This window comes from Saimiri boliviensis, chromosome 12 (genome assembly GCF_048565385.1).
Source record: "Saimiri boliviensis isolate mSaiBol1 chromosome 12, mSaiBol1.pri, whole genome shotgun sequence".
Classification (NCBI taxonomy): Eukaryota; Metazoa; Chordata; class Mammalia; order Primates; family Cebidae; genus Saimiri; species Saimiri boliviensis.
The window spans coordinates 45264534-45289838 of record NC_133460.1 but is presented as its reverse complement, the minus strand read 5'-3'; the positions used below and the strand labels follow the sequence as shown (position 1 = coordinate 45289838).

Here is a 25305-nt window from a genome sequence, read left to right as displayed (position 1 = left end):
GACAGGATTTTTCCATGTTGCCTGGGCTGGTCTCAAACTCCTGAGCTCAAGTGATTCCCCCACCTCTGCTTCCGTAAGTCCTGGAATTGCAGGCATAAACCACTGCACCTGGCCCAGGCTCAGTTATTTTGAAACCACACCAGTATTACAAGAGTAAGTACGAGATGTCAGCCTTGGAAGAATGGTTATCTTGCTATTTACCATGGTAAATGGTATATATCAAATTAAGGTAGGAAAGAGGCCTTTAATTTAGGACACAATCCTCTTTGAAAGTTATTTAAAATATTGTCCTTTCTGGAAGGGAAGCTGTTTACATGTGACAGCAATTTCTGCCCCCACAACCCGGATTCAAGCAATTCCCCTGCCTCAGCCTCCTGAGTTGCTGGGATTACAGGCATGTCCAACTAATTTTTGTATTTTTAGTAGAGATGAAGTTTCACTATGTTAGCCAGGCTGGTCATGAATTCCTGACCTCAAGTGATCCACCCACCTTGGCCTTCCAAAGTACTGAGATTACATGCATGAAACACCACACCTGAACAAAATTACTATTTTTGATACCCTGGTCAAGAACACTTCATCTAGATGAGAGAGGTATGTTACCAGATATTAGGAAAATGCGTCTCCTCTATGGTAAACATTTCAAGTTATATTATTTTCCTAGAAGAATTTTTAGTTAGTTAGTAACAGCAATTTGCAATAGTAAAAGAATTTATGGATCTGCGTTGTATAGACGGTTGTTTTGCTCCACCAGGACTTTAGAATAAATTAACATTCTTGTCTTAGATAGGTACATTTGGGAAGTTCAGAATATATTGTTCAAATAAGTTGAACACAGACCCAAAAGTAGTGCATTACCTTTGCAGATTTGCCTTTGTTTTTTTACAGAGAGAATCCTATTGTATGTTTCCCTTAAAGGGTTTTTCATGAAAGTAGACTTGGATAAAAGGCTTTTAAATAATTTTTTGAAGACATTAAATTTTGCATTGTTATTCCCTATAAGTAGGCCTGAGACACTTCTTGGGCCTTGAATACAATTTTCTACCATTAGCTAGGCTTGTGTTTGCCCATTGCTGTATGGACTGTGATTTAGCTGGTAGTTGTATCTTAATGCACATAGTTCTTAGACCTCAAAGAAAGATCTTCATATATTATTCTACAAGAGTTCCTCATGAAATAACTATATTCTTTCAGTAATTGTTCTAATCTGTCTGCAAAACTAGGTTTTTCTGAGTCAAGCAGGGAAGATTTTACTATAACCATTGAGGATTTTAAAAATCAAAGGATTTGGGAGAGGCCAGAATAAAAGATCACAACAGCATAGGCAGGGATTTGTTGATTCAGTGAGGAAAGAAGACAAGCCAGTCACACTTTGAGGCATGAATTTCAACATCCTCCCTAGACTGCTGGTTGATAGATGATACTACTTACAGAAAAAAGAAAAAATCAAAAGGCGAGGCACCGAGATGGCCGAAAGAAGCCAGCACCAGAATGCAGCTCCCAGCGAATGAGACTCACTCAGAGGGCTAGAGGACTTCACCATTCCAAATGAGGTGCTGGGTTCGTTTCTGTGGGACTGACAGGGCACTGAATTTAGGCCCAGGGAAGGAGCCACAAGGCAAGAGCCGCACAGGGGGAAATCACGATGGGGGGCCCTGTGCATCCCCCACCTGAAACATGCAGCGGCTGGGAGGGTCAGGGGACTTAACCCCTATGGTGCTCTGTTTCAGATCCTGCACTTACCTCATCCCTCCTGCAACCCAGTCCACAACAGCCCTGCTAGATAGTGGGGTGCCATGGGTAGGTGATGCATATCTTAGCAGTGGCTACCTACCTCCAGGCACAGCAAATTGTCGCAGGAACTTTGGACTAATGCCAGCGGGACAGACCATCCCACAGAGGGAAGCAGAATGGAAAGCAGGGAAACAGACCAGAAGGCCTGGCGGGCCTCACCTCCACGGAGCTCAAACTGAAGGCCTTGCTAGAGAACTAGGCAGCAAATTCACCAGCTTGACTTCAACCACGAAAATTGAGCTCTGGGAGAGACACCATTGGGAAGGTGGGGCCAATCTCACCTGCAAACAAACCCCAGGGAAGGACCACCCACCCAACAACCTGATTGATGGAATCTGAAAGAGCCCAGCAACGCCCTCTACAGGCTGAAAAAAATACAGCTCCAACCTCAATAGAAAAAAAGTCCTCAGACAGAGACTCCTGAAATCAGCAACTTCAAAGATTAAAGGGAGATAAACCCACGAAGCAGGGAAAAAAACAGTGCAAAAAGGATGAAACCATCAAAGAACAGAACACCTCTTCTCCTCCCAGGGATCACAACTCCTCACCATTAAGGGAACAAAGACAGACAGACAAGAGAATGAATCTGACGAATTGACAGAAGCAGACTTCAGAAGGTGTGTAATAACAAACTTCGCTGAGTTAAAAGTCCTTATTCTAACCCAATGCAAAGAAATTAAGAACACAGAAAAAAGGTTAGATGAAATGCTAATTAGAATAACCACGATGGAGCTGAAAAACACAGCACTAGGACAAGGCATACACAACTTTCACCAGCTGAATCGATCAAGCAGAAAAAAGGCTATCAGAGACGGAAGCTCAAATCAATGAAATAAAACAAGAAGGCAAGATTAGAGAAAAAATAGTGAAAAAAAACATGAACAAAGCCTCCAAGAACTATGGGATTATGTGAAAGAACCTAATTTATGCTTGATCTGTGTACCTGAATGTGATGAGGAGAATGAATCCAAGTTGTAAAACACTCTTCAAGATATTATCCAGGAGAACTTTGCCAACCTGACAAGGCAAGACAACATTCAAATCCAGGAAGTACAGAGACCACCACAAAGATATTCCTCAAGAAGATCAACCCCAATGCACATAGTTGTCAGATTCACCAGGGTTGAAATGAAGGAAAAAATCCTAAGGGCAGCCAGAGAGAAAGGTTGAGTTACTCACGAAGGAAAGATGATGATCAGACGCACAGCAGATCTCTCAGCAGAAACCCTGCAAGCTAGACGGGAGTGGGAGCCAATATTCAACATCCTTAAAGAAAACAACTTACAACCCAGAATTTCAGATCCAGCCAAACTAAGCTTCATAAGTAAAGGAGAAATAAAATATTTTACAGACAAGCAATTGCTGAGAGATTTTTTTTCCACTACAAGACCTGCCTTACAGGAACTATGGAATGAAGTACTAAGCAAGAAAAGGAACAACCAATATCAGCCACTGCAAAAACGTACCAAATGGTAAAGAATAATGACTCAATGAAGGAGCCATGTCAATTAACGGGCAAAACAACCAGCCAGTAACAAAATGGCAGGATCAAATTCAAACATAACAACATTAATGATAAAGGTAAATGGCTTCAATGCCTCAATCATCGAAAGACACAGACTGGTGAACTGGATAAAAATCAAGACCCATCAGTGTGCTGTATTCAGGAGACCCAGCTCACATGCAAAGATTCACAATAAAGGGATAGAAAAAGATTTACCAAGCAAATGGAGAGCAAAAAAAAAAAAAAAAAAGTAGGGGTAGCAATCCTAGTCTCATAAAACGGACTTTAAACCAACAAAGATCAAAAGAGACAAAGAAGGGCATTACATAATGGTAAAAGGATCAATGCAACAATAACAGCTAACTATCCTAAATATTTATGCACCCAATGCAGGAGGACCCAGATACATAAAGCAAGTTCTTGAAGACCTACAAAGAGACTCAGACTCCCACACAATAATAGTGGGAGACTTTAACACTTCACTGACAATATTGGACTGATCAGCGAGACAGAAAGTCAACAAGGATATCCAAGACTTTAAAGCAGATTTGGACCAAGTGGACCTCATAGACATTTACAGGACACTCTACCCCAAATCCACAGAATACACATTGTTATCAGCACCACATTGCACTTACTTACTCCAAAACTGACCACATAATTGGAAATAAATCACTCCTCAGCAAATGCAAAATAACAGAAATATTAACAGTCTCTCAGACCACAGCACAATCAAATTAGAATTCAGGATTAAGGAAAGCACTCAAAACTGCACAATCAGATGGAAAATGAACAACTTGCTCCTGTATGATGAATGGATAAACAATGAAATGAAGGCAGAAATAAAAGTGTTCTTTGAAACCAATGAGAATGAAGACACAATGTATGAGATCCTATGGGACACATTTAAAGCAGCATCTAGGGTAAATTTATAGCAATCAATACCCACATGCAAGGAAAGATCTAAAAGTGACACCCTATTATCAAAATTGAAAGAGCTAGAGGAGCAAGATTTAAAAAAAAACCAATAGCAAGCAGAATACAAGAAATAACTAAGATCAGAGCAGAACTGAAGGAGACAGAGACACAAAATACCCTTCAAAAATTAAATAAATCCAGGAGCTGGTTTTTTGAAACGATCAACAAAATAGACCACTAGTTAGACTAATAAAAAAGAAGAGAGAAGAATAGAATAGATGCAATAAAAAACAATAAAGGGGAGATCAACACCAATTCCTTGGAAATACAAACTGCCATCAGAGATTACTACAAACAACTGTATGCACATAAACCAGTAAATCTGGAAGAAATGCACAAATTCCTGGACACTTGTGCAATCCCAAGACTAAGGCAAGAAGAAGATGAAACCCTGAATAGACCAATAACAAAGGCTGAAGTTGAGGCAGCAATTAATAGCCTACTAACCAAAAAAAGGTCCAGATGGCTTCACAGCTGAATTCTACCAGACGTACAAAGAAGAGCTGGTACCGTTCCTGTTGAAATTATTACAAACAATACAAAAAGAGGGAATCCTCCCTAACTCCTTCTATGACACCAACATCATCCTGATACCAAAATCTGACAGAGACACAACTAAAAAAGTAAACTACAGGCCAATATCCATGACGAACATCAGTGCGAAAATCTTCAATAAAATACTAGCAAACCAAATTCAACAGCACATCAAAAAGCTTACCCACCACAATCAAGTAGGCTTCATCCGGGGGATGCAAGGCTGGTTCAACACATGCAAATCTATAAATGTAATTCACCACATAAACAGAACCAAAGACAAAAACCACATAATTATCACAATAGATGCAGAGAAGGCCTTCAACAAAATTCAACAGTCCTTTATGCTAAAAACTCTCAATAAACTAGGTATTGATGGAAAGTTTCTCAAAACAGTAAAAGCTATTTACTACAAACCCACAGCCAATATCATACTGAATTGGCAAAAATTAGAAGCATTCCCTTTAAAAACTGGCACTAGACAAGGATGCCCTCTCTCACCACTCCTATTCAATACAGTATTGGAAGTTCTAGCCAGAGCAATTAGGCAAGAAAAAGAAATAAAGGGCATTCAATTAGGAAAAGAAGTAGTCAAATTGTCCTGATATGCAGACAACATGATCATATATTTAGAAGACCCCATCATATCAGCCCAAAACTTCCTTAAGCTGATAAGCAAGTTTGGCAATGTCTCTAGATACAAAATCAATGTGCAGAAATCACAACAACTATTCCTATACACTGATAACAGACAAACAGAGAGCCAAATCATGAGCAAACTCCCATTTACAATTGCTACAAAGAGAATAAAATACCTAGGAATACAACTAACAAAGGAGGGAAAAGATCTGTTCAAGGAGAACTACAAACCACTGTTCAAGGAAATAAGAGAGGACACAAACAGATGGAAAAACATTTCATGCTCATGGTTAGGAAGAATCAATATTGTGAAAATGACCATACTGCCCAAAGTAATCTACAGATTCAATGCTATCCCCATCAAGCTACCAATGACCTTCTTCACAGAACTGGAAAAAAACCACCTTAAACTTCATATGGAACCAAAGGAAAGCCCGCATAGCCAGGACAATCCTAAGCAAAAAGAACAAAGCTGGAGGTATCACACTACCTGATTTCAAACTGTACTACAAGGCTACAGTAATCAAAACAGAATGGTACTGGTACCAAAACAGAGACATAGACCAATGGAACAGAACCAACGCCTCAGAAGCAATGCCACACATCTATAACCATATGACCTTTGACAAACCAGACAAAAAGAAGCAATGAGGAAAGGATTCCCTGTTTAATAAATGGTTTTGGGAAAACTGGCTAGCCATGTGCAGGAAACTGAAACTGGACCCCTTCCTTACACCTTATATAAAAATTAACTCCAGATGGATTAAAGACTTAAATTTAAGAACACCATAAAAACCCTAGAAGAAAACCGAGGCAAAACCATTCAGGACATAGGCATAGGCAAGGACTTCATGACTAAAACACCAAAAGCACTGGTAACAAAAGCCAAAATAGACAAATGGGATCTAATTAAACTCCAGAGCTTCTGCACAGCAAAAGAAACAATCATTAGAGTAAACCAGCAACCAACAGAATGGGAAAAATTTTTTGCAATCTACCCATCAGACAAAGGGCTAATATCCAGAATCAACAAAGAACGAAAGCAGATTTACAGGAAAAAAAACCCATTCAAAAGTGGGCAAAGGATATGAACAGATACTTTTCAAATGATGACAAATATGAGGCCAAAAAACATGAATAAATGCTCATCATCACTGGTCATTAGAGAAATTGAAATCAAAACCTCATTGAGATACCACCTCATGCCAGTTAAAATGGCGATCATGAAAAACTCTGGAGACAGATGCTTGAGAGGATGTGGAGAAATAGGAACACTTTTACACTGTTGGTGGGAGTGTAAATTAATTCGACCATTGTGGAAGACAATGTGGCAATTACTCAAGGACCTAGAAATAGAAATTCCATTTGACCCAGCAATCCCATTACTGGGTATATATCCAAAGGATTATTTATTGTTCTATGATAAAGACACATGCACACATATGTTGACTGCCATACTGTTTACGATAGCAAAGACCTGGAACCAACCCAAATGCCCACTGATGATAGACTAGACAAAAAAGAAAAGATGTGGCACATATACACCATGGAATACTATGCAGCCATAAAAAATGATGAGTTTGTGTCCTTTGTAGAGACATGGATGAACCTAGAAACCATCATTCTCAGCAAACTGACACAAGAGCAGAAAACCAAACACTCATAGGCAGGTGATGGGAAGGGAACAATACTCACAGGGCTAGGTTAGAGGGTAGAGAGAAGGGGAGGGGGACTTCCTGGGGGGAGGAGGGAGGAAGGGGAGGGGTAGCACCGGCAGAAATGCCTAATGTAGGCAGCAAACCCACAATGGCATGTATGTACTTATGCAACAATCCCGCAGGATGCAGGATATGCACATGTACCCCAGAGCCCAAATACAATTTTAAAAAAAATTAAAAGGAGATGAAATAAATGCAAAAAGTGTACATGACAAAATTACAGAGTTAAAAGGAAGAGAGCAGAATGTAAGTTTTAGGATAAGACCAAAGTCACTGGTGAAATGACTTTGTGATGGTGCAGAGCCCTTAGGACAAACCCAGTATTTCCATGTTTGAGCAATGGCATTACCAAAGATTCTCAACAGTATTCATTTTATCACCCCATTTAGAAAAACTGGCTTATTTCTGTGGTGGGATTGGAAACCTACCATAATGATTAACCCAGCAAAACCTGGATTACAGGAGGTTTTGTTAATTATTAAAAGACAGATTTGAGCCGGGCGCGGTGGCTCAAGCCTGTAATCCCAGCACTTTGGGAGGCCAAGGCGGGTGGATCACGAGGTCAAGAGATCGAGACCATCCTGGTCAACATGGTGAAACCCCGTCTCTACTAAAAATACAAAAAATTAGCTGCGTATGATGGCGCGTGCCTGTAATCCCAGCTACTCAGGAGGCTGAGGCAGGAGAATTGCCTGAACCCAGGAGGCGGAGGTTGCGGTGAGCCGAGATCGTGCCATTGCACTCCAGCCCGGGTAACAAGAGCGAAACTCCGTATCAAAAAAAAAAAAAAAAAAAAAAAAAAAAAGATTTGAACTTGCAATCTGTCTGTGGAGCAATTTAATAACAAAATGTGTTATTCTGTTCAAAGTGTAGTATGTTTTTAAGTTGCATACAGATTCAGAAGCTCCAAATGTCCTTCAAGATTCATTTGAGTGCTTCATGAAATCCTTTTTAATGTTTGTAAAACATTTGTCATTCCTGCCACATGCACAGATTTTATATTTCTGGCTTCAAAAAGTAAAAAAGACTTAAAGAAGTGCAGTTTCCAAGTATTATTCCCTTTCACATTACATATTTTTGCAGTTACTTTTTCAAGGATTTCAGGTTTGGCATATAATGGAGTTAATTAAATTTTTTTTCCCTGGAAGCAGCCAGGTAGACCACTGCCTCAGGCACATAACCTCAACTTACTCCTTTCCTCTGCTCATTTATTCCGGATGTGAGAAAAGACTCCTCGAACAGCAAAGGTAGAGTACTCAGGCCAGGCAGCTGCTGATGGATTTTAGTAACTACAGCGCCAGTGTTTGAATCTCAACCCTGACAGCACGCATCACAGAGGGGTGACAGTGGAGGCAAATCTGCCTGTACGAGTTGGCGGTAGATGACAATCTGCCAAGCTAAAATAATGCAAGAGACATTGGTTGTATAAAAATGAACCAACCGGCTGGTCTCAGTGGCTCATGTCTGTTATCCCAGCACTTTGGGAGGCTGAGGCAGGTGGATCACTTGAGGTCAGGAGTTTGAGACAAGCCTGGCCAACATGGTGCAACACCGTCTCTACTGAAAATACAAAACTTAGCAGGGCACGATGGCAGGCACCTGTAATCTCAGCTACTTGGGAGGCTGAGGTGGGAGAATTGTTGGAACCCAGGAGGCAATGAGCCGAGATGGCACCACTGCACTCCAGCCCGGGAGACAACAGCAAGACTTGGTCTCCAAATAAAGAAAAATAATCAACTTAGCTTAGTTCTAAGGTATTTTATAAGATTCTAGGAATACCTTTTCATTTTTCCTTAAGATTGGTTGTGTTCCCAAACCAGAAATATTAACAAAAACAGAATCACGTGAAAAAATATTTTTCTTAATCTCATTAATGCCTGTTTATCATTAAGCAATTTTGTCAGTCTTCATAGCAAAAAAGGAAATAATATTTAATTAAAATCAACTATTTGGCAGTTACCCTACTAGTTTATTTACATGTATTACTTTTCCTTTAATAAACTTTTTCTTTTTGATAGTGAAAAAACTAGGGCAAAAATGGTTAAATGATTTCTCCAAATTGCAGACCTGAAATTTTAACTCAATTTCATTTGACTATAGAGCCCCATTATCTTAAACTATTCCCTGAGGAGAATTCTCAATTGTTGTTTGTATAAAATTATTTATAGAATTTATTGCAGATAATCCTGTCTTACAGAAAGAACTCAGGATTCTCTCCTGGAAACAGATCCATTACAAAGAAAAGAGTGACCACGTGGCCTTGTAGTATGTGGATTGGGGTCCTGAAGAATTTCTATCACTGAAAGCCTAGAGGAAGAAATTAATCTCTCTATGATATTATCTTAGAAGATAGATTGTGGATCCATTGATGCATCAGATAAATAGAAAATGATCAAAAATAGATGTATGGATTGATATAATTATACATACTTATATAAAAAAAGATTAATTCATTCATTCCTGGGGTTAAAGCAAGGTGGTATTCTTTAGCTTCTGTAACATTACATCTCTTTAAATTCTTGACTGCATTCTGGAATAATAGCTCTTTTTCTCCCCCCAACTCCCCCCAACAGTTGGACAGTGTCACCTCCCTGATCCAAGCAGCTAAAAATTTAATGAATGCTGTGGTGCAAACAGTGAAAATGTCTTACATTGCCTCAACGAAGATCATCCGAATCCAGAGTCCTGCCGGGCCCCGGCACCCAGTTGTGATGTGGAGAATGAAGGCTCCTGCAAAAAAACCCTTGATTAAAAGAGAGAAGCCAGAGGAAACATGTGCAGCTGTCAGACGAGGCTCAGCAAAGAAAAAAATCCATCCAGTGCAAGTCATGAGTGAATTTAGAGGACGACAAGTCTACTGAAACCACTATTCTACATATAGTGCCTATATAACAAAATCCTGGCTAACCACACTGCTTTATTTTACACTTGATAAGTTCTATAATTTCACTAAGTTTTGCTGTTTAACTCACAAATAACATAAAATATTGGGAGCTGAATCAACATAAGCAATATATATTTGGGATCATGTCATTGTCATTTCTGTATGGACACCACCTAATAATGAATATTTGCTTGTTGAAAGAATGAAATTATCACATATCATTCAGCCTTTCCCATCATAGAGATGATCTGCTATTCATTAGCAAATAAACACAGGAGATGCAAGAGAGTCCTGTTTATCTGTAATACTTCAAGTACATTTACCATTCATATTCTGAATTAAAACACTAACATGAGCTCCTGACTTGGTTTTTTAATAGAAGCAAAAGACTTTTATGAAATATTTTCCCATTTAATCTCCATACTTCTTTACCTGATCTAACCTGGCACCTAACCTGGCAGAAATGTATGATTCCTTCATAAATTTCTTCTATGAATCATACAGAATCTGTTGGGTGTTTTTTTTTTTTTTTTTTTTTTTTGGCTAAAGAAACCTTTTAATCTCTAGGTATCTGTATTCATTGTCAACTTATTAAGCTAACATCCATTATAAACTAATCAAATTTGAATAGTCAGGCCACTTGCTGGATTTTAAAGGTCAACCTTGGTTATTAATGAAATGTTTTATTAACATTATGAAGGTTACAGTGAGTTCCGATGCCACATAGGCACCTTTAGGGTTTCCACTGTATTAGAGAGTTCTGCACTTCTGAGTGTTAAATCTATCAGAATATGCGTGTGAAAGAAGAGTTATCACCCACTGGGGAAATGAGACACCAAACTGTATCCCAGTGCGAGTTATACTGATAACAATAGAAGTGCAAGTTCTATAAGACTATTTTTACAAATGTAAAAATACATTTTTATCAGCTTGCAATTGTAATGAAAAGGAAAATCCAAGTTTGAAAACCTTTTGGCATTGAGTAAAATATAACCTCATGAATTGTACCATTGAACTATGAAGCAAAGTTAATGGCAATGAAGCTGGAGTAATTTTAATAACACTTTTTAAATAAAAGTCACTGGGGTCATTTTATAACTCCAGTCACTGTGTTCACTCCTAGTTGAGTTCATAATGGACTTCATAATACTTTTAGAGTATAGTGTACCTCTCTCTCTCATTCTCTCTCTCTCTCTCCACCAGACCCCACCACTCTTTCTTTCACAAAGTGCCCTTAATAGAAACTCTGTGGAGGCAAGTTTTGTTTTCATGTTTTCTCATTCTTAAAGTTCTGATTCACAGATTTAAAAAAAAAAAACAAACACATTTTCTATTCTACATTATCATAATAGTATCATATTATAACTTTCTGCTTGTAAAACATTCCTATTGCCATGAGAGTTGTCTCAACAATGATGTAACCTTAGATTGACGAGAAAATAATTTACACATACAATACCAGTTGCTATTAGGGGGACTAGTTTGGGTAAAAGGATGCATGAAACATATGAAAGCATAAATATTCAGAGTATGGTATGTGTGGAATCTTAAGCATAATTGTATGGGAAAAGAAGGATCTATTTAATAGGTTATTAATTACACAGGAAATGTTAAATTTCTTGTAATGAATTATTTCAGTTTTCCAAGTAGCTGGATTGCCTGAGCTCAGTGTAAAACTTTCTGGGAGGTGAAGGCAATAAACTCCTCCCTGTTTTACACTATAGACTATCCTACAATAACTATTTCAAACAGAATCCACTCCCCAGAAGAAAAGGCAGTGAAGAAGGGAATTAGAGAATTCAGATGATTCTGTTTTTCAGAACTATCTAGATTATTGAGGCAAATAGAGACTGTCTTTTATTGAAATGCTCCCATCATTTTCTGCTTTAAGTGTAGATGTTACAAGAGTGATGGCTGTGGTACATCTTTCTTCCAGACAGAAGTATACATTTATAATTTAGTGGATAAATGAATTTTATTTTAATCACCAAACTACCAGCTGTATGGAATTTTTTTTTTAATCACCAAACTACCAACTGTGTATCTTAGCTCCTAAAGCCACATGCCCAAGAATTATAAGCATCTCATTTAGAAAATCTAATGTTCACTTGACCAGACATCATCTTTCCACATGTTGGAGTTTAGAACATGCAGTATTGGACACCAAAAGAACAGAAATAACTTGAAATTATACAGTAACTGGGCCAGGCACAGTTTCTCATGCCTGTAAATCTCAGCAGTTTGGCAGGCTGAGTTGGGCAGAGCATGAGGTCAGGAGTTTGAACCCAGCCTAACAATTACCAAATAGCCTCCATCTCTTTGATAAAAATGACTTTTTAGCTAAAGTGATATATGAACAAGTTCGCCTCTTCAACAAAGGCAGATTTTCAGCTTAGCTCCAAGTAAACTATAATTAAACAAAATAATAAAAATTTTAACTCAATCAATGTCCCAGGAGTTAATCTGCTGTAGTAATCAATGGTGCCATAAAAACAAAATGCGTAGAGCTGAAAAAGGCATCTGTCTACCTGATTGAATTCCTGCAGTAGGCAGCATTTCAAAATTTAGTTTGATTCAAACCTGCTGATAAGAATAAAGGCTTATATGCAAGAAAAACTAGCAGCAAAATATTGATAAGTCTATTTTGTAGTTAATCAATAAGCATGACACATTTATATTTAGGTATTTCTTCTGAAGAGGAATGCCAGAAATTTCTTAATGAGAGTGATAATTTGGTGATCCATCTATGTACCTTTTGATATCTCATCACAGAGATTGGTGCTTCCTCTGATAATACATTTGTGCTTGATTCTGCTAATAAGAACTTACCTTTATTTTTTAATCAAATCCATTTATGTGGGGAAAAGCATTCCTTGAGAGGGAGGAGCAGGTGGTAACGATCCATAAGTGCAGTTCTATCCCTGGGTATCCACCAGCATCACTGCGAACATTAGACTGAAATTAGAATGAAAAATTTAGAAATATTTATGAAATAATAATGAACTAAAGGGTCTTCTCCTAATTAAAGAAATTTGAAGATTTTTATCAAATATAAAAAATGAGAAATAGAAATCATTCCCTTTTGTTTATCACAAATTAAAATTATTGGCGTACAATGTTTCTTCAAGTGAGTTTCTGGATAGTTCTTGGGTGAGTCAAGAAAAAACTCAAACACTAAATTTCTAAGCCAATTTGTTCATTATTTATTATATGAGTGCAAACTACAAATGTATTAGAAAAAAAACAGTATAGTCTTCACATTCACAAGTGTGCCTTCTGGCCTTTGAAATCTCTTAACATAAGATCAATATAACTTATAATTTGTTCCCCATAAAAATCTCTTACGTACAGGGAATAAGGGGCTCCAAGCTACACAGAGACAACCATTCTTACAGTCTGGCATTCTTGACACCTTTACCTTCAAAGGCGGTCGGTTTTCAATTTCAAGCTAAATTTGTGAATATACAATTAAGTGCTCAATTTGGACCTTCAAACCAAATAATTAATGCTCCTCAAATTAAATAATGAGTGGCTAAAATGCCTAATGTGTGATAACAGGGTAAGTGACTTCAAGGGCTTCCTAAACCTTCACTTTTCACCCACCTCTGGGCAAGGTATTCTCTGGTAACTGCTAACAATTTCCTACCAAAGTAGTTCAATTGGGACTGTCCATCACAGCAAATTACTCCAGTTAATGCCCTTTCCTCTTCTTCGGTGCACCAAAAATATCTCTCTCCCATCTCTCATCTCTATCCCAATTATTAATTGACTAATATATTTTTCAGAGTTTTAGTCAAAATTATGAATTTTAACTTCCAGCAGCATTATTCCTTTCGTCTTTCTATTCCCCAAAAACATTTTTAATTTTTTTGGTGTCAAATGTACATTTCTGTCCTAGAGATTGGGGTTCCATGGCTACAGATTTCTGTACAGTGGCAGAACGAGTGGAATAGGATCTGAGACTTTTCCTAGTGATATCAGCCATTCTCTTGTGAACTCACTGCAGAATGGACAGCCTCTTTTAGTTTCATTGTAATTCTCTAGGTTGGCAAAGCAGGCACCAGAATCTCAGTTTGAATGAAATCTGTACTTTCTTTTGTTGGCCTGTTTTTTGCAAAGACAACTTGCTATTATATATTTAGGAATCAAATATTCACCTTTTGTTTGTAAAGTCAGAAATATTTTAGTTAAAAAATAACACAATTTTTATCTTATTTTAATAGTTTTTAAGTAAAGTAGGAATATTTCTGCCACCTGAGATGTTACTGTTTTTAATTACATGTCATATACCAGGAAAGAACACTTATTTAGATGAAAATTTCATTTCTTTCTTTATAACTCTTCCTGTACCATTATGATATGTTTAGCGTTAGTATATTCCATTTTATCACCAAAGAAATAAGTCAGGACTAATAACAATAGCAGTTTGAGAGTTTATATTTGGGCATTTTGGTTCTAATTAACAAAGAAAACATGGATGCTATTAAAACTAGCTGCAACTAAAAATGTTTTGAATGAGGCTACTAACACTATCTTAGACATCTCAAAGAAAAACAAAGACTAATTATTAAATACTTTTTTTTGCCATTTTTTACTGATTCACATGAAAAAGAACATATCTTCTATTAAAGCAAAATAAAGAATAGTTTAAAACAGTAGTCATCTTGCATGTCAATATTTCCCCCTAACAAACAAGACAGAATCCATTTCTGGACACTCTAAAAGAAAATAATGTTAATGGAGAGAACTCTTTCCAAATGGAACTCAATCTGACCAGAATCCCATCTGCAGGCAATAGACTGGCTGTGGGGCTGACCTTAAGTTTTATCCTGAGATGAGATACTTCATGACCGCTGGCTGAACTATGGCATCCAGCAGTCCCCACTGGTTTGTGGGAACAAAACATATGGATTGGTATTCAATATGAGTTTGGTAAGTTGGAGAAAAATGGAAACAATACCAAGTAGTCTCAAGGGACAACAAATAAGAACGTGCCAGAGGTAGAGAAGGGTAAGAGAGGGGTAGATGCAGAAGCAGTTAGTTTTCAAAGATAGAAGAGGGAAGAGTTTTTTGGTTCTATGAATATTAGGCAGCCCTCCTGAGGAAAATATTAAGGATAGAATGAGACGCTTGTCTTGATGGTTTGGTGGTTTAGTGAAGTCATGTTGAAGGCAAAAGAATGAACTACACTAACTTTGAGCATGATTTAGTAATATTGTTTGTATGTTGAGAAACAGAAATTTAGCCACTCCCCCGATTAATGATAGGTGAAATTCTTCCCAATATCAGAGCTAATCTGGGTAATCAGACATTCATATATTTAATGACTATTTGTTAAATAACTATGATGGTCCAGGCACTGTTCTAGGTTCTTCGCCTATGCTAGATAACAAAACAAATAATAGTCCTTGCCCTCATGTGCCAGCTCTGAAGTAAATGCTGTCATCTTATTCAATCCTCCAAATAACCCTATAGGATAGACATTCATTCTATAGATAAAGGAACTGAGGCTTAAACAGGTTGAGAATCTTGCTCAGAGTCTCACTGGCTTTAAAATACGGTTTCTTGCACCCCATGTTCTGAACTTTTAGCCACCACAATATCCAGATTTCCTGGAAATTGTAATTGAATTTGTCGGTTAATAATGAGATACATATTTCAAATGCTGGCTGGCCTTCTGTATAAAAGCAAAAAAACTAATAAACTTAAAAAATATATCAATATATATCTTACATCATTCGAGACAGATACATGATTAGCTGAATATTCTCACCACTAATAGCTGAGTGTAGAGTGTCAGGTATGTGGGAAGTAAATTATTTATGTGATCTGAAATAAGAGGGCAACCCTTGCCAAATTACTTTTATTACAACAGAGAAGAAAGCTTCAATGGAAGTATCTGTTTCAGCCCATCTTCAGTGCTGGTTGGTTAATACCATTTGTTGACACCATTTCTTTCCTCTTTTACTGTTAACTAACATGTGACTGTGTTTAAAATTATAGATTGCAGGACAGTGTTGGCCAAGGATTATTGTAGTAGGATAAAGTTTCCCTGTATTTGAAATTTACCCAAACTGTAGCAAATACATCTTTCCTTCTTTATGGTCACACATGTATATAGTATGTGCCTGAATACAAGTAAACTTCATCTTTTAATATCACATGGCCTTTTTAAGAGTCAACTGAAGGCTAGACTCTTCTTGCCCCATGTTGCTGGATAGACTTTCAAATCTCAGGCTTTGGAGAGTTAGATGACTCTCTGCTATTTCTTATGGTGGAGCCACATAAGAAATACATGCATTCCTACTTGGAGCAATGGAATGTGTATAATTGGGATCTTCACTTTTACGTATCTGGTAGTCACGATGGTGTTTACTCCCAACTGTAGGAAAGGAAAGCCCTCAAGAAGAAAATTCTCTTTCAAAAAGGCCCAGATTTCTAATAATTATGCCTAAAAAGTTCTTCAATATAGAACTTGTACAAAAGCCATTTAACATTAGCAGAGTAGTCCCTGTGTTTTCATTTCAAATGAGATATTTTCCAGTTCCAAAGTTTATTTCTTTGGCATTTTCAAGAACAATCGTTATTTTTAGTTCTGGTTATTTGGTCTTGGAGGTCCTGTGACACTTCTTTAAACATTTAAAGCCCCCTTTGAATAGTTGTATCAATAGTTCAAAAGCCTGCAGATGTCTTGTTTTTCTATTCTGACAGCCAAGCTTATGCAGTCTCAGGCCAACCTTAGGTATGTCACATCAATTTCCCACCTGTGTAAACTATGTGAACCTCTTTGTGGTGTTCACTGAAAGTGGAGCTGCTAATAAGGGATTTCTTTGACCTGGGCTTTTAACACCAGATTTGTACTGGATTGTTTATCAATAAAGCAAAGGAGTAAGTCAGAGATGTTAGTCCCTGCTCTCAAACAGAACTTTCCTCCTTCCTAAATATTTAAACATAAAATTTTAAACTACTATAAAAATCGTGTTCCACTGCTTGCCAAATCTTATACCATTATAATGCTCTATTCTTATATGTTAGCATATATTGTGTCCATGGGGATATAAATATGAGAACTTCAGCAACTCTCTTGCAGGGTTAAGCTGTGCTATTTGTTGATTTTGCAAATTTTTCTCATGTGGTACAGTCTCTCCAAAGAAAATTTCCTTAGATCTAAATGACAGCATAATGGTTTCTCCTCCATATCCGTGACTAACAAGTCCCTGAAAGCAGAAGCAGACATATGTTATGCCCAATTTAGTACCTAATAATTGAGGCTTAAAACAAAATTTTCTTGGGCAAGTTGGGTGATTAAATATGAATTAAAACTTCCAGAGAAAGATTTCCAGATGCCCCTGTTTTCCATTTTGATTATGGTTTTAGTTTCATAGCCACTTGGGGAAAAAATTCACTTACTTTATATACTATTACAAGCAACAACTTTGACAGCTTAAACTTAGAGACCTCTCTGAAGGTAATATGCACATTATAATTTAGGATAAAAGCAGATTTAAACTAAGACTTTCTGAGATGAATTAAAAGTAAGCGATTCATAACAGTCATGTTTATTGCAGCAGTATCTTGGGAGCTTAAGTTTAGTGGCTCTTGAGGTACTTCTAAGCATCCTGCTTGTACATTTCACTCTGCTCTGCCAGAGATAGAATATGATTGAATGAACTGCCCATTATATTAATGACCAGTTCAAAGCAGTTTTGTGCTTTGGCTATAGATAAAATTTGGCAAAAACACTGTATGTCTTTCTGATCCAGATTTATTCTTAAGGTATTTTCGCCAATCAATAAAAATGAATTATTTACCCAGAAATAGAAACAGCTCTTTATTATCCTATGACATTGACATAGAAGCCCAAATACTCCTTGTTTGAAATCCTGCATGTTTTTGTGTTTAACAAGTAATTTTTTTAAATTGTGCTCTTGATTGCATTATTTCACATATGTAACAGTGGGTTTGTTTTGATAATATAGTATTATTTTACTTTATTCTAATTTCAACTCATGTCACTCTGTAGCTCATTAAGAATTTGTTCAACTGATAATTAAACCATATGTGTTAAAGCAATAAAAATGAAAAAATTGGCTATGCATTTTATGTTGATAGTTGGTTGTATGTTTCTTGGGTGTGGCAAAAAAATGGTGGTTAATGAATTGCTGAGTAGTCCAACCATATGTTTCTAAGTGTCACTTTCATTCTTATTCTCTTTCAGTTTTACATATTATAATTCAGGAAGGTACAAACTACTGCATGCACAGAAGTAACCTGAAGCATATCTGATACAATTAAATTTGTAGTCTAAATGAGCCTTTTTGGTCTAATACAGGCATTAGTCTTGGGCATTAGATATGCCTTTAATAGTTCTATCTGTGTAGTTCAAGAGTTGTTCTTTAACTTAGGACTTTATGAAAATGACTAACAACTTTTCTGGGAATATCTGAACACATACTCCACAGTGATCATGGAATACCATTGGTTCTACCAATGCTCTTTTATCTGAAAATTGTTGGGTTTCTAACATCCATCTTTCTCATCTTGAGGCCGATGATAATCCTTTCTCGGTATGAATCCCATGGGAATAGCCTTTGGATCCTCTTCCAGGGGTCACAGAGGTTGCTACTGTCTACTCTAGGACATCACATCATTTTTTCCCTATAGGGCCCTTACTATTTCAGAGCACCTATTGCTAAGTCTCAGTCTGCAAGTTCCCAAACTGCAGTCTGCTAAGTATTGTCTTCATCACTTGAGTCTTCTAAAAGACCATGTTTCCCCTCATTCAGTTCTGCCAGACACCATCTGACTCTGTTAATGGAAATGCCAGTGTGGCGTTGCCTTTCTGCCTCAGTCTGTCCTGGGCCCCGGGAGCCCATACTTGGTCTGGCAGCACCGTTCTTCCTGCCTTGATCAGTTTGTCATGCTTGCTCTGTGGGTGGAAGTGGAACTACAGCACTCTTGGCAAGAAGAGTCTGTTTCTGCCTGGAGGCTGAGCTGATTCCCTGACATTTCCTGGGCAGGACCATGAAACATTCCATCCAGGAGCAGTAACTCAGAGATGTAACTTCCAGTCACTGCATGTTCGTCCTGTGGCCTCTGAAGGAAAAGCTACTGTCCCTGATCAAGTAACCTTGACTGACTTCCTGCTTTGTTTGAACTTCCTAGCTTTAGAAAAGGGAAGTTCCCTTGGTGTATGGGCCACAAAAGGGCATTCTCAGAAAGACCCAAGGGAGCTGGCAAGAGGAGGGGTTTAGGTAGAGTGGATCGCACAGACCTTTACAAAATTGTCATTTGTCCCTGAAGCTCATGTAGGGAGCCTGGAGGCAGGAATCTGGTTCTCTGAGCTTCACAAAGAGGTGAAATACCCTCCTAACTGCCACATTCTTGCCTTCTCACTGTCCCTTTAGCTGTTGATAGTGACAGGATGTTAGGTGTGCAGATAAAATATGCATGTTTCCCTTATAACATCAGAAAAGACAGTTTTCTAGAAGTACTATTCAGGACTATTATATAGAAGTACTATTCAGACTAAACTGAAAGCAAAAGTGGGCTATCCTCCTGAATGAAGACCTGAACACCTCCCTTGGGAGTCTGCCATCTGCAGGCATTGATTTAAAGAAGGTAGGGGCATAGAACTAACTAAACTTTTGTTCTGCTTCAGAGGAAGCCTGTGTGCTGGTGCTGGGGATCCACAGCTTGATCCTGGAATATGGCTGCTTCTTTCCAATAAGTGCATCTCCCACCCATTAGGTTATTTGATTATGCGGCAGTCACTCTGAGGCTAGGTTTAGAAGGATCCTAATGCTGCACCAGGTCCAGCATTAGAGTCTTCCAAATGCCAGAGGAATGTTTGAGCCCCTTAGCTCCATTATATTCTGAAATCCTGGAAGCAGTGACAATATCATGCATACTTTTGTATCTCCAACAACTGGCACCATGAATGGCACAGCACATGGGAGGAATCTGACTGATAGTTTTGGAAAGAATGAACAAAACCACTTATGAGTTTATTTCAGATGAATGAATGCAGACCCCTACTGCTCTGTAACCTCGGCCATGTGCTGAACTACGAAAACCAAAATTCTGAGAACTTTGGTAATTTCCACATTTACAGAGACCAAACCAATGTCAGGGAAAGAATTTGAAAACTCCTGATTTTTCCTGCCACTCTTCCTCAACACTGCCACTGCCTTAGGTAAATGAAAGTTACTGATAAGGAAAAGCCACTGGGTGTTTCTCACTCATTTGTTTATTCAACAGCCAAAAATATTTCTTCAGGGACTGTTATATGCAAAAGGGTTATGGATGATAGAAGCATGAATGTTTTGAAATCAAAATGTGGGCTCCTCAGGTTAATTAAAGTAATTGGGAGCACTAGGGAAATAAAAAATGCTGCTCAGGGGAATCTTACCATGGTGCCAGAAAGCAAGGCAAGTTTCTAGAGGGGAATTTGTTGAGGTTCTAATAGGAGGGTGGTTATGGTTTAGCAGTTTACAGAAAGATAACATTCCAGGGGTAGGGTATGTACCAAGGAACAGAAATAAGAATATTTGTCACATGGAGGGTCAACTGGCCAGAGCGGAGGGCACAGAATAGCACTGATAGGATAGGAATGCAGAAAGGCAAAAGTGGGGTAGATCATAAAGGAGTCAATGTCAGGCTAAGGAGCTAAGGCTTTGGTTTAGGTGAGGACAATACTGAAGTCTTCTAGCAAGCAAGTTCCCAAAGACAAGCAAAGTTATAAGATGACTCATTAGGCAGCAAAATGTGGGAGTGATAAGTTATTTACAGTGAGAGAAGGAACTAGGAAAAATCAGTTGCACTAGTTCTATATAAGATAAACAAATGCCTGGGTGAAATGATTGGGATAGTGATAAAAAGAAATATTGTCAAACCAGAAAGAATCAAACAAACTGACAGTAATAATTGTTAGCCTCAGCAATGAATTCTGTGAAAGGAATTGTTTCCAGTGTATTTGGTCACATTAAAAAGAATCAACTGTCTAAATGTATAATCATATATGCTCTAATAGATGACAAAAGATGAACAGAAATCATATTTATCAAGCATTTACTAAGTGCCCAGAATTGTGGCAAACATGTATCTGCACTATTACATTGACTCTTCAATGAGGCCTAGTGGTTACTCCATCCTACTCCCATCCTACAGATAAGGAGATGCAGACCAGTTTAAGTAACTTGACCATGCTCACACCACCAGTGAAAGGCAGATTTGTGATTTGAAAAGATGAGGCTTGAATTTGTCTCTATTCTTTAATATCAACTATTCTGCAGACTGGAATAATTTTCATTTTTCACCATCTGCTCATATAGAAGTCTTTGCATCAAAGATCTGAACAGTTTTAGTTTCTTCTCTGTTCCATCTGAATGAACCCACAGCTGGAGACATCCTAAAAATGGTAGCAGGAGAGTTACCACAAGGGACTTTCCCAAACTATCCCAGGATGAGGCCCGCTGGGATTCCGAAGAAAGAAACACTAAATACCAGGGTGATCAGTCCGAACTGTTTACTAGAGTAACTGAGAAACTTACATACAGAGTGCTACAGAGTCCTTGAAACAACATTGAGAAAAGGAATGTTTCATCTAGATATGTCTGTAAAGAAGGGGTTAGGTTCTGGAGCTCACATGGGGATTTAAGGAATTTGGTTTAGGGCTGGGGCCAGTTTTCATGTATTTAGCAACATGTTTGATCTTTTAGTGTTTTGAGCAACACTCTAAATAAGTTTATCAGTGCCTGGAAATGTTCAGTGCCTTAGCTTGGATTCAAGCATGAAAGAAAATACATACAGTTGGCCCAGTCACAGGTGCTCTGTGTTTCTTCATTAGTTCAAAGAAAAAAGTAAGGGCAACTTGGGGGACCCTACAGACTTTCAAATGACCAAAGACAAACAGGCTTGTGTCTATTAGTTTAAACGTTGACTTATTTTCTTAGTCTGATCAACTCTAGCCCTACTGACAATCTGAACAGTCAGCTCTCAAGACGTATAGTAGCAGAGCTTCTGCTTCTAAGTTACTTGTCCCAATTTTTAAGTATTCAGAAGAGTATATGTGAAAACAAGAGATACCCACAACACTCAGTGCTTTTTCACATTTTCCTTTGATATACACCTGACCATAAAGCAAGGAGCTCAGAAAATAGGAGACACTGTAACTGAAGAGTGATCATAAGTCTTAGATTTTATCTAAAACTTTAGATACATTCTGCATTCTACTATGGGATATATCCTTGTTTATTTTACTACAGTACAGTTTATTTTATTTTAAAGGCAATGTCACATTTTCCTGCCAAATAATGACGGTCAAGTGGGTCGCTTCATGTTTATCTTATGCCTTGCCTGAAATCTACTGGGATGGCTGTATCTGATTTGAGAAATGCTAAAACAGGCCAGATGTGTGACTACTGTGAGGTGGCAAGATGATACCATGGCCAACGGCACCGGCTTTGGCACAACCCCACCTGGCCTGCATCCTGGCTCCATCGCTATTAGTGTCAGCCTTCTCAAGCAAGTTCCTAAACCTCTCATTACCTTTCATTATGTATTCTTATTTGTTAAACAGAGCTTACATTTCATAGTTCAATTAACAAAATATTTCTAAGTCTTATAATCAATGCCTCTTAGATTCAGTGAAATGTAATGTATCCTACCACACAGGATTGTTATGAATATTGAATGAATTAATATAAATACTATGAATGATGGCTTGCATAAAGTAAACATAGCATAAAAATTTAACCATCATTATTATTATATATACAATTGAGAAACTTCGGGATTAAAACATGCAAATCACATTTTTAAAACTTTCTTTTATAGAGAGAATAAGGAGAAAGAAATGCCTGGGGCAGGAAAGCAAAAGCATGCCAAGGAATCATAGAGAGTAGCCAGTTTATATTAATTCTGTCAGCAAATATTTGTTGAATGCACATGGGTTGGATATTCTTCTAGTTACTAGGGCTGCAGCAGTCAGTAAAAACAATCTTTCCTCCAAAAGGACTTTAGAGACTAGCAGAGGACGTAGGAGTTAATTAAATAATGCATTCAAGAGTACAAATTTTTATCTTTAATCATTGCCACCAAGGAGAGCAGCATTGGTGCAATGAACCTAAGTTGAGAGGATTTGGCTGAATCGGGAAATCTGGAAAGGCTGGTCTGAGCAAGTAAGTTCCAAGCGGACATCCGAAGAATCAGCAGGAGCTTGCTGGTGAGATGTGATGACAGAGCATTGTAAGCAGAATGAGCAGCCTGTGTGAAACTCCTGTGGGAGGAGCAGCTCCACACATAGCGGGTTCTGAAAACAGGCTGGTGGGGACTGTGAAAGTCAGCTTGCAGGAGAGAAAGTCCAAGGATCAGCAGGGGGTGGCTGGCCAAAACAGGGAAGACAATGAAGGAACCAGACAAATCGTGCCCTTTGTAGTTCCACAAACCACAAGCAAGGTCAGAGGTAGGGCCCCCACACTGTGTCTCTCTCTACAAGGAGGCTTGGTGACTGCTCAGAACCCTTCTTCCACCCCAGGCCTCTCCTTCCTCATGCCAGCCTAGCACATTCTTCTCCTGGGAGGAAAAAAATAACTCTGAGTTGCATTTTTACAAATGGAAAAATTCATGGGTTTCTATTTCTGCTATTTGTTTTGTGGAATATGACAGAAATATTTCAACCCAAATAGGCATAATTTCTCAGCTTCATATTCCTCAGGGCCTCTGCTGTGGGTCACATCTCCTTCTCAATGCTCTGATACGTCTACACTGGCTCCCCTGTTTATCTCTGCCTAAGAATTCTCTCTGTTTCACAGACATACCAGAGGTGCCCTTGTGAAAACAACTCTCTACAAAAGGAATTCAAAGTAGTAGAGATGTTCATCCTTAGAAAGAATTTACAGGGAAGGTCTAAAAAAAGGAAATGACTCTTTTGTCCTTCATTACAAAGCATTTTAGGGAAAAATGAAGAAGAAGAATAAGTAAAAAGAGAAGATGCAGGAAATTTATAATCACATATTTTTTCTTAATTGATTATAAAAGTGAATATATCAAATAATTCATAGATACTGGTTAGAATATTGATCTAGGATTGGCCTTTTTGGAATAAGCAAGAAGAAGTTCGGATGTAAGATCTTCTGACCCTAAGTTGAAGATCAGGTGCTTTCCCCACAGGGACTCTCAGGGGCGGTCTACATCATGGTTAGAGGTGAGGACTCTGACTGTGACAACCCAAGTTTGAATTAGCTCATATCTCCATGCCTGAGTTACCTGACTGATAAAACGGGTGTATACCTGTAATATGTATAAGATAGTTAAACAAATTACTGTATTTAAAAGTACTTGAGAGGGCCAGGTGCACTGATTACATGCAGTGGCTCATGCCTGTAATCTCAGCACTTTGGGAGGCCAAGGCAGGCGGATCACCTGAGGTCAGACCCTCCTGGCCAACATGGTGAAACCCTGTCTCTACTGAAAGTACAAAATTAGTTAGGTGTGGTGGTGGGTCCCTCTAATCCTAGCTACTAGGGAGTCTGAGGCAGGAGAATCACTTGATTCTGGGAGGTGGAGGGTACAGTAAGCCGAGATCATGCCACTGCACTCCAGCCTGAGTGACAGAGGTTAGACCGGTCTTGAACTCCTGGCCTTGTGATCCACCTCCCAAAGCATTAGGCCTCCCAAAGTGCTGGGATCAGCCTCCCAAAGTGCTGGGATTATAGGCATGAGCCACCACGTCTAGCCTTAATCTTCATTCTTTAAGTTAAATATTACCAACATACCCGTTATAGATGAGAAAACTGAGGTTCAGTTTAAATATTGCTCAAGAAACAGAAGATAGGCAGTGGAAGAGTCAGGTTTTAAATATAGACTTGAAACATATTAAACACTTTTAAAAAGCACAAGATAGCTTTAATTATTATGAGCTTGTCTCTGAGCCAGGCTAATTGCCTTAAAATACCACCTTCTCAAATTAGTAGCTGAGTAAAGACAGGAAATTAATGTATTATCTCTGAGCTCCATTTTTCTCTCTGTAAAGTGGAGATACTAACGGTCCCATAGGGTTAACTCCATAGGGTCATGCATGGTAAGGATTAACTGCAAATACGCACACAACATATTTCGTGCAGTGCTTGGTCCATAGGAAGTGTACAATGAAAAGCAATTCACGTAATTGCTAAATATATATTACACAATATAGTATATATGATGTGTGTATGTGTGCATGTGTGCCATAAACCTATTTCTTTCTTGTCCAT

General features: G+C 38.2%; 1 protein-coding gene across 6 annotated transcripts in view; it reads left to right on the top strand.

Annotated features, from left to right (window-relative positions):
* The window catches only part of CTNNA3 (catenin alpha 3), a 1773069-nt gene extending 1762894 nt beyond the window's left edge, over positions 1-10175 (top strand). For all 6 annotated transcript variants that reach the window (XM_074382308.1, XM_003928685.4, XM_074382306.1 and 3 more), the window contains one exon: positions 9741-10175. In XM_074382308.1, the coding sequence (XP_074238409.1) occupies positions 9741-10028 (288 nt within the window). In that variant the 3' untranslated portion in view covers positions 10029-10175. The remainder of the gene's footprint in view (positions 1-9740) is intronic.
* Positions 10176-25305: the final 15130 nt, after the last annotated feature.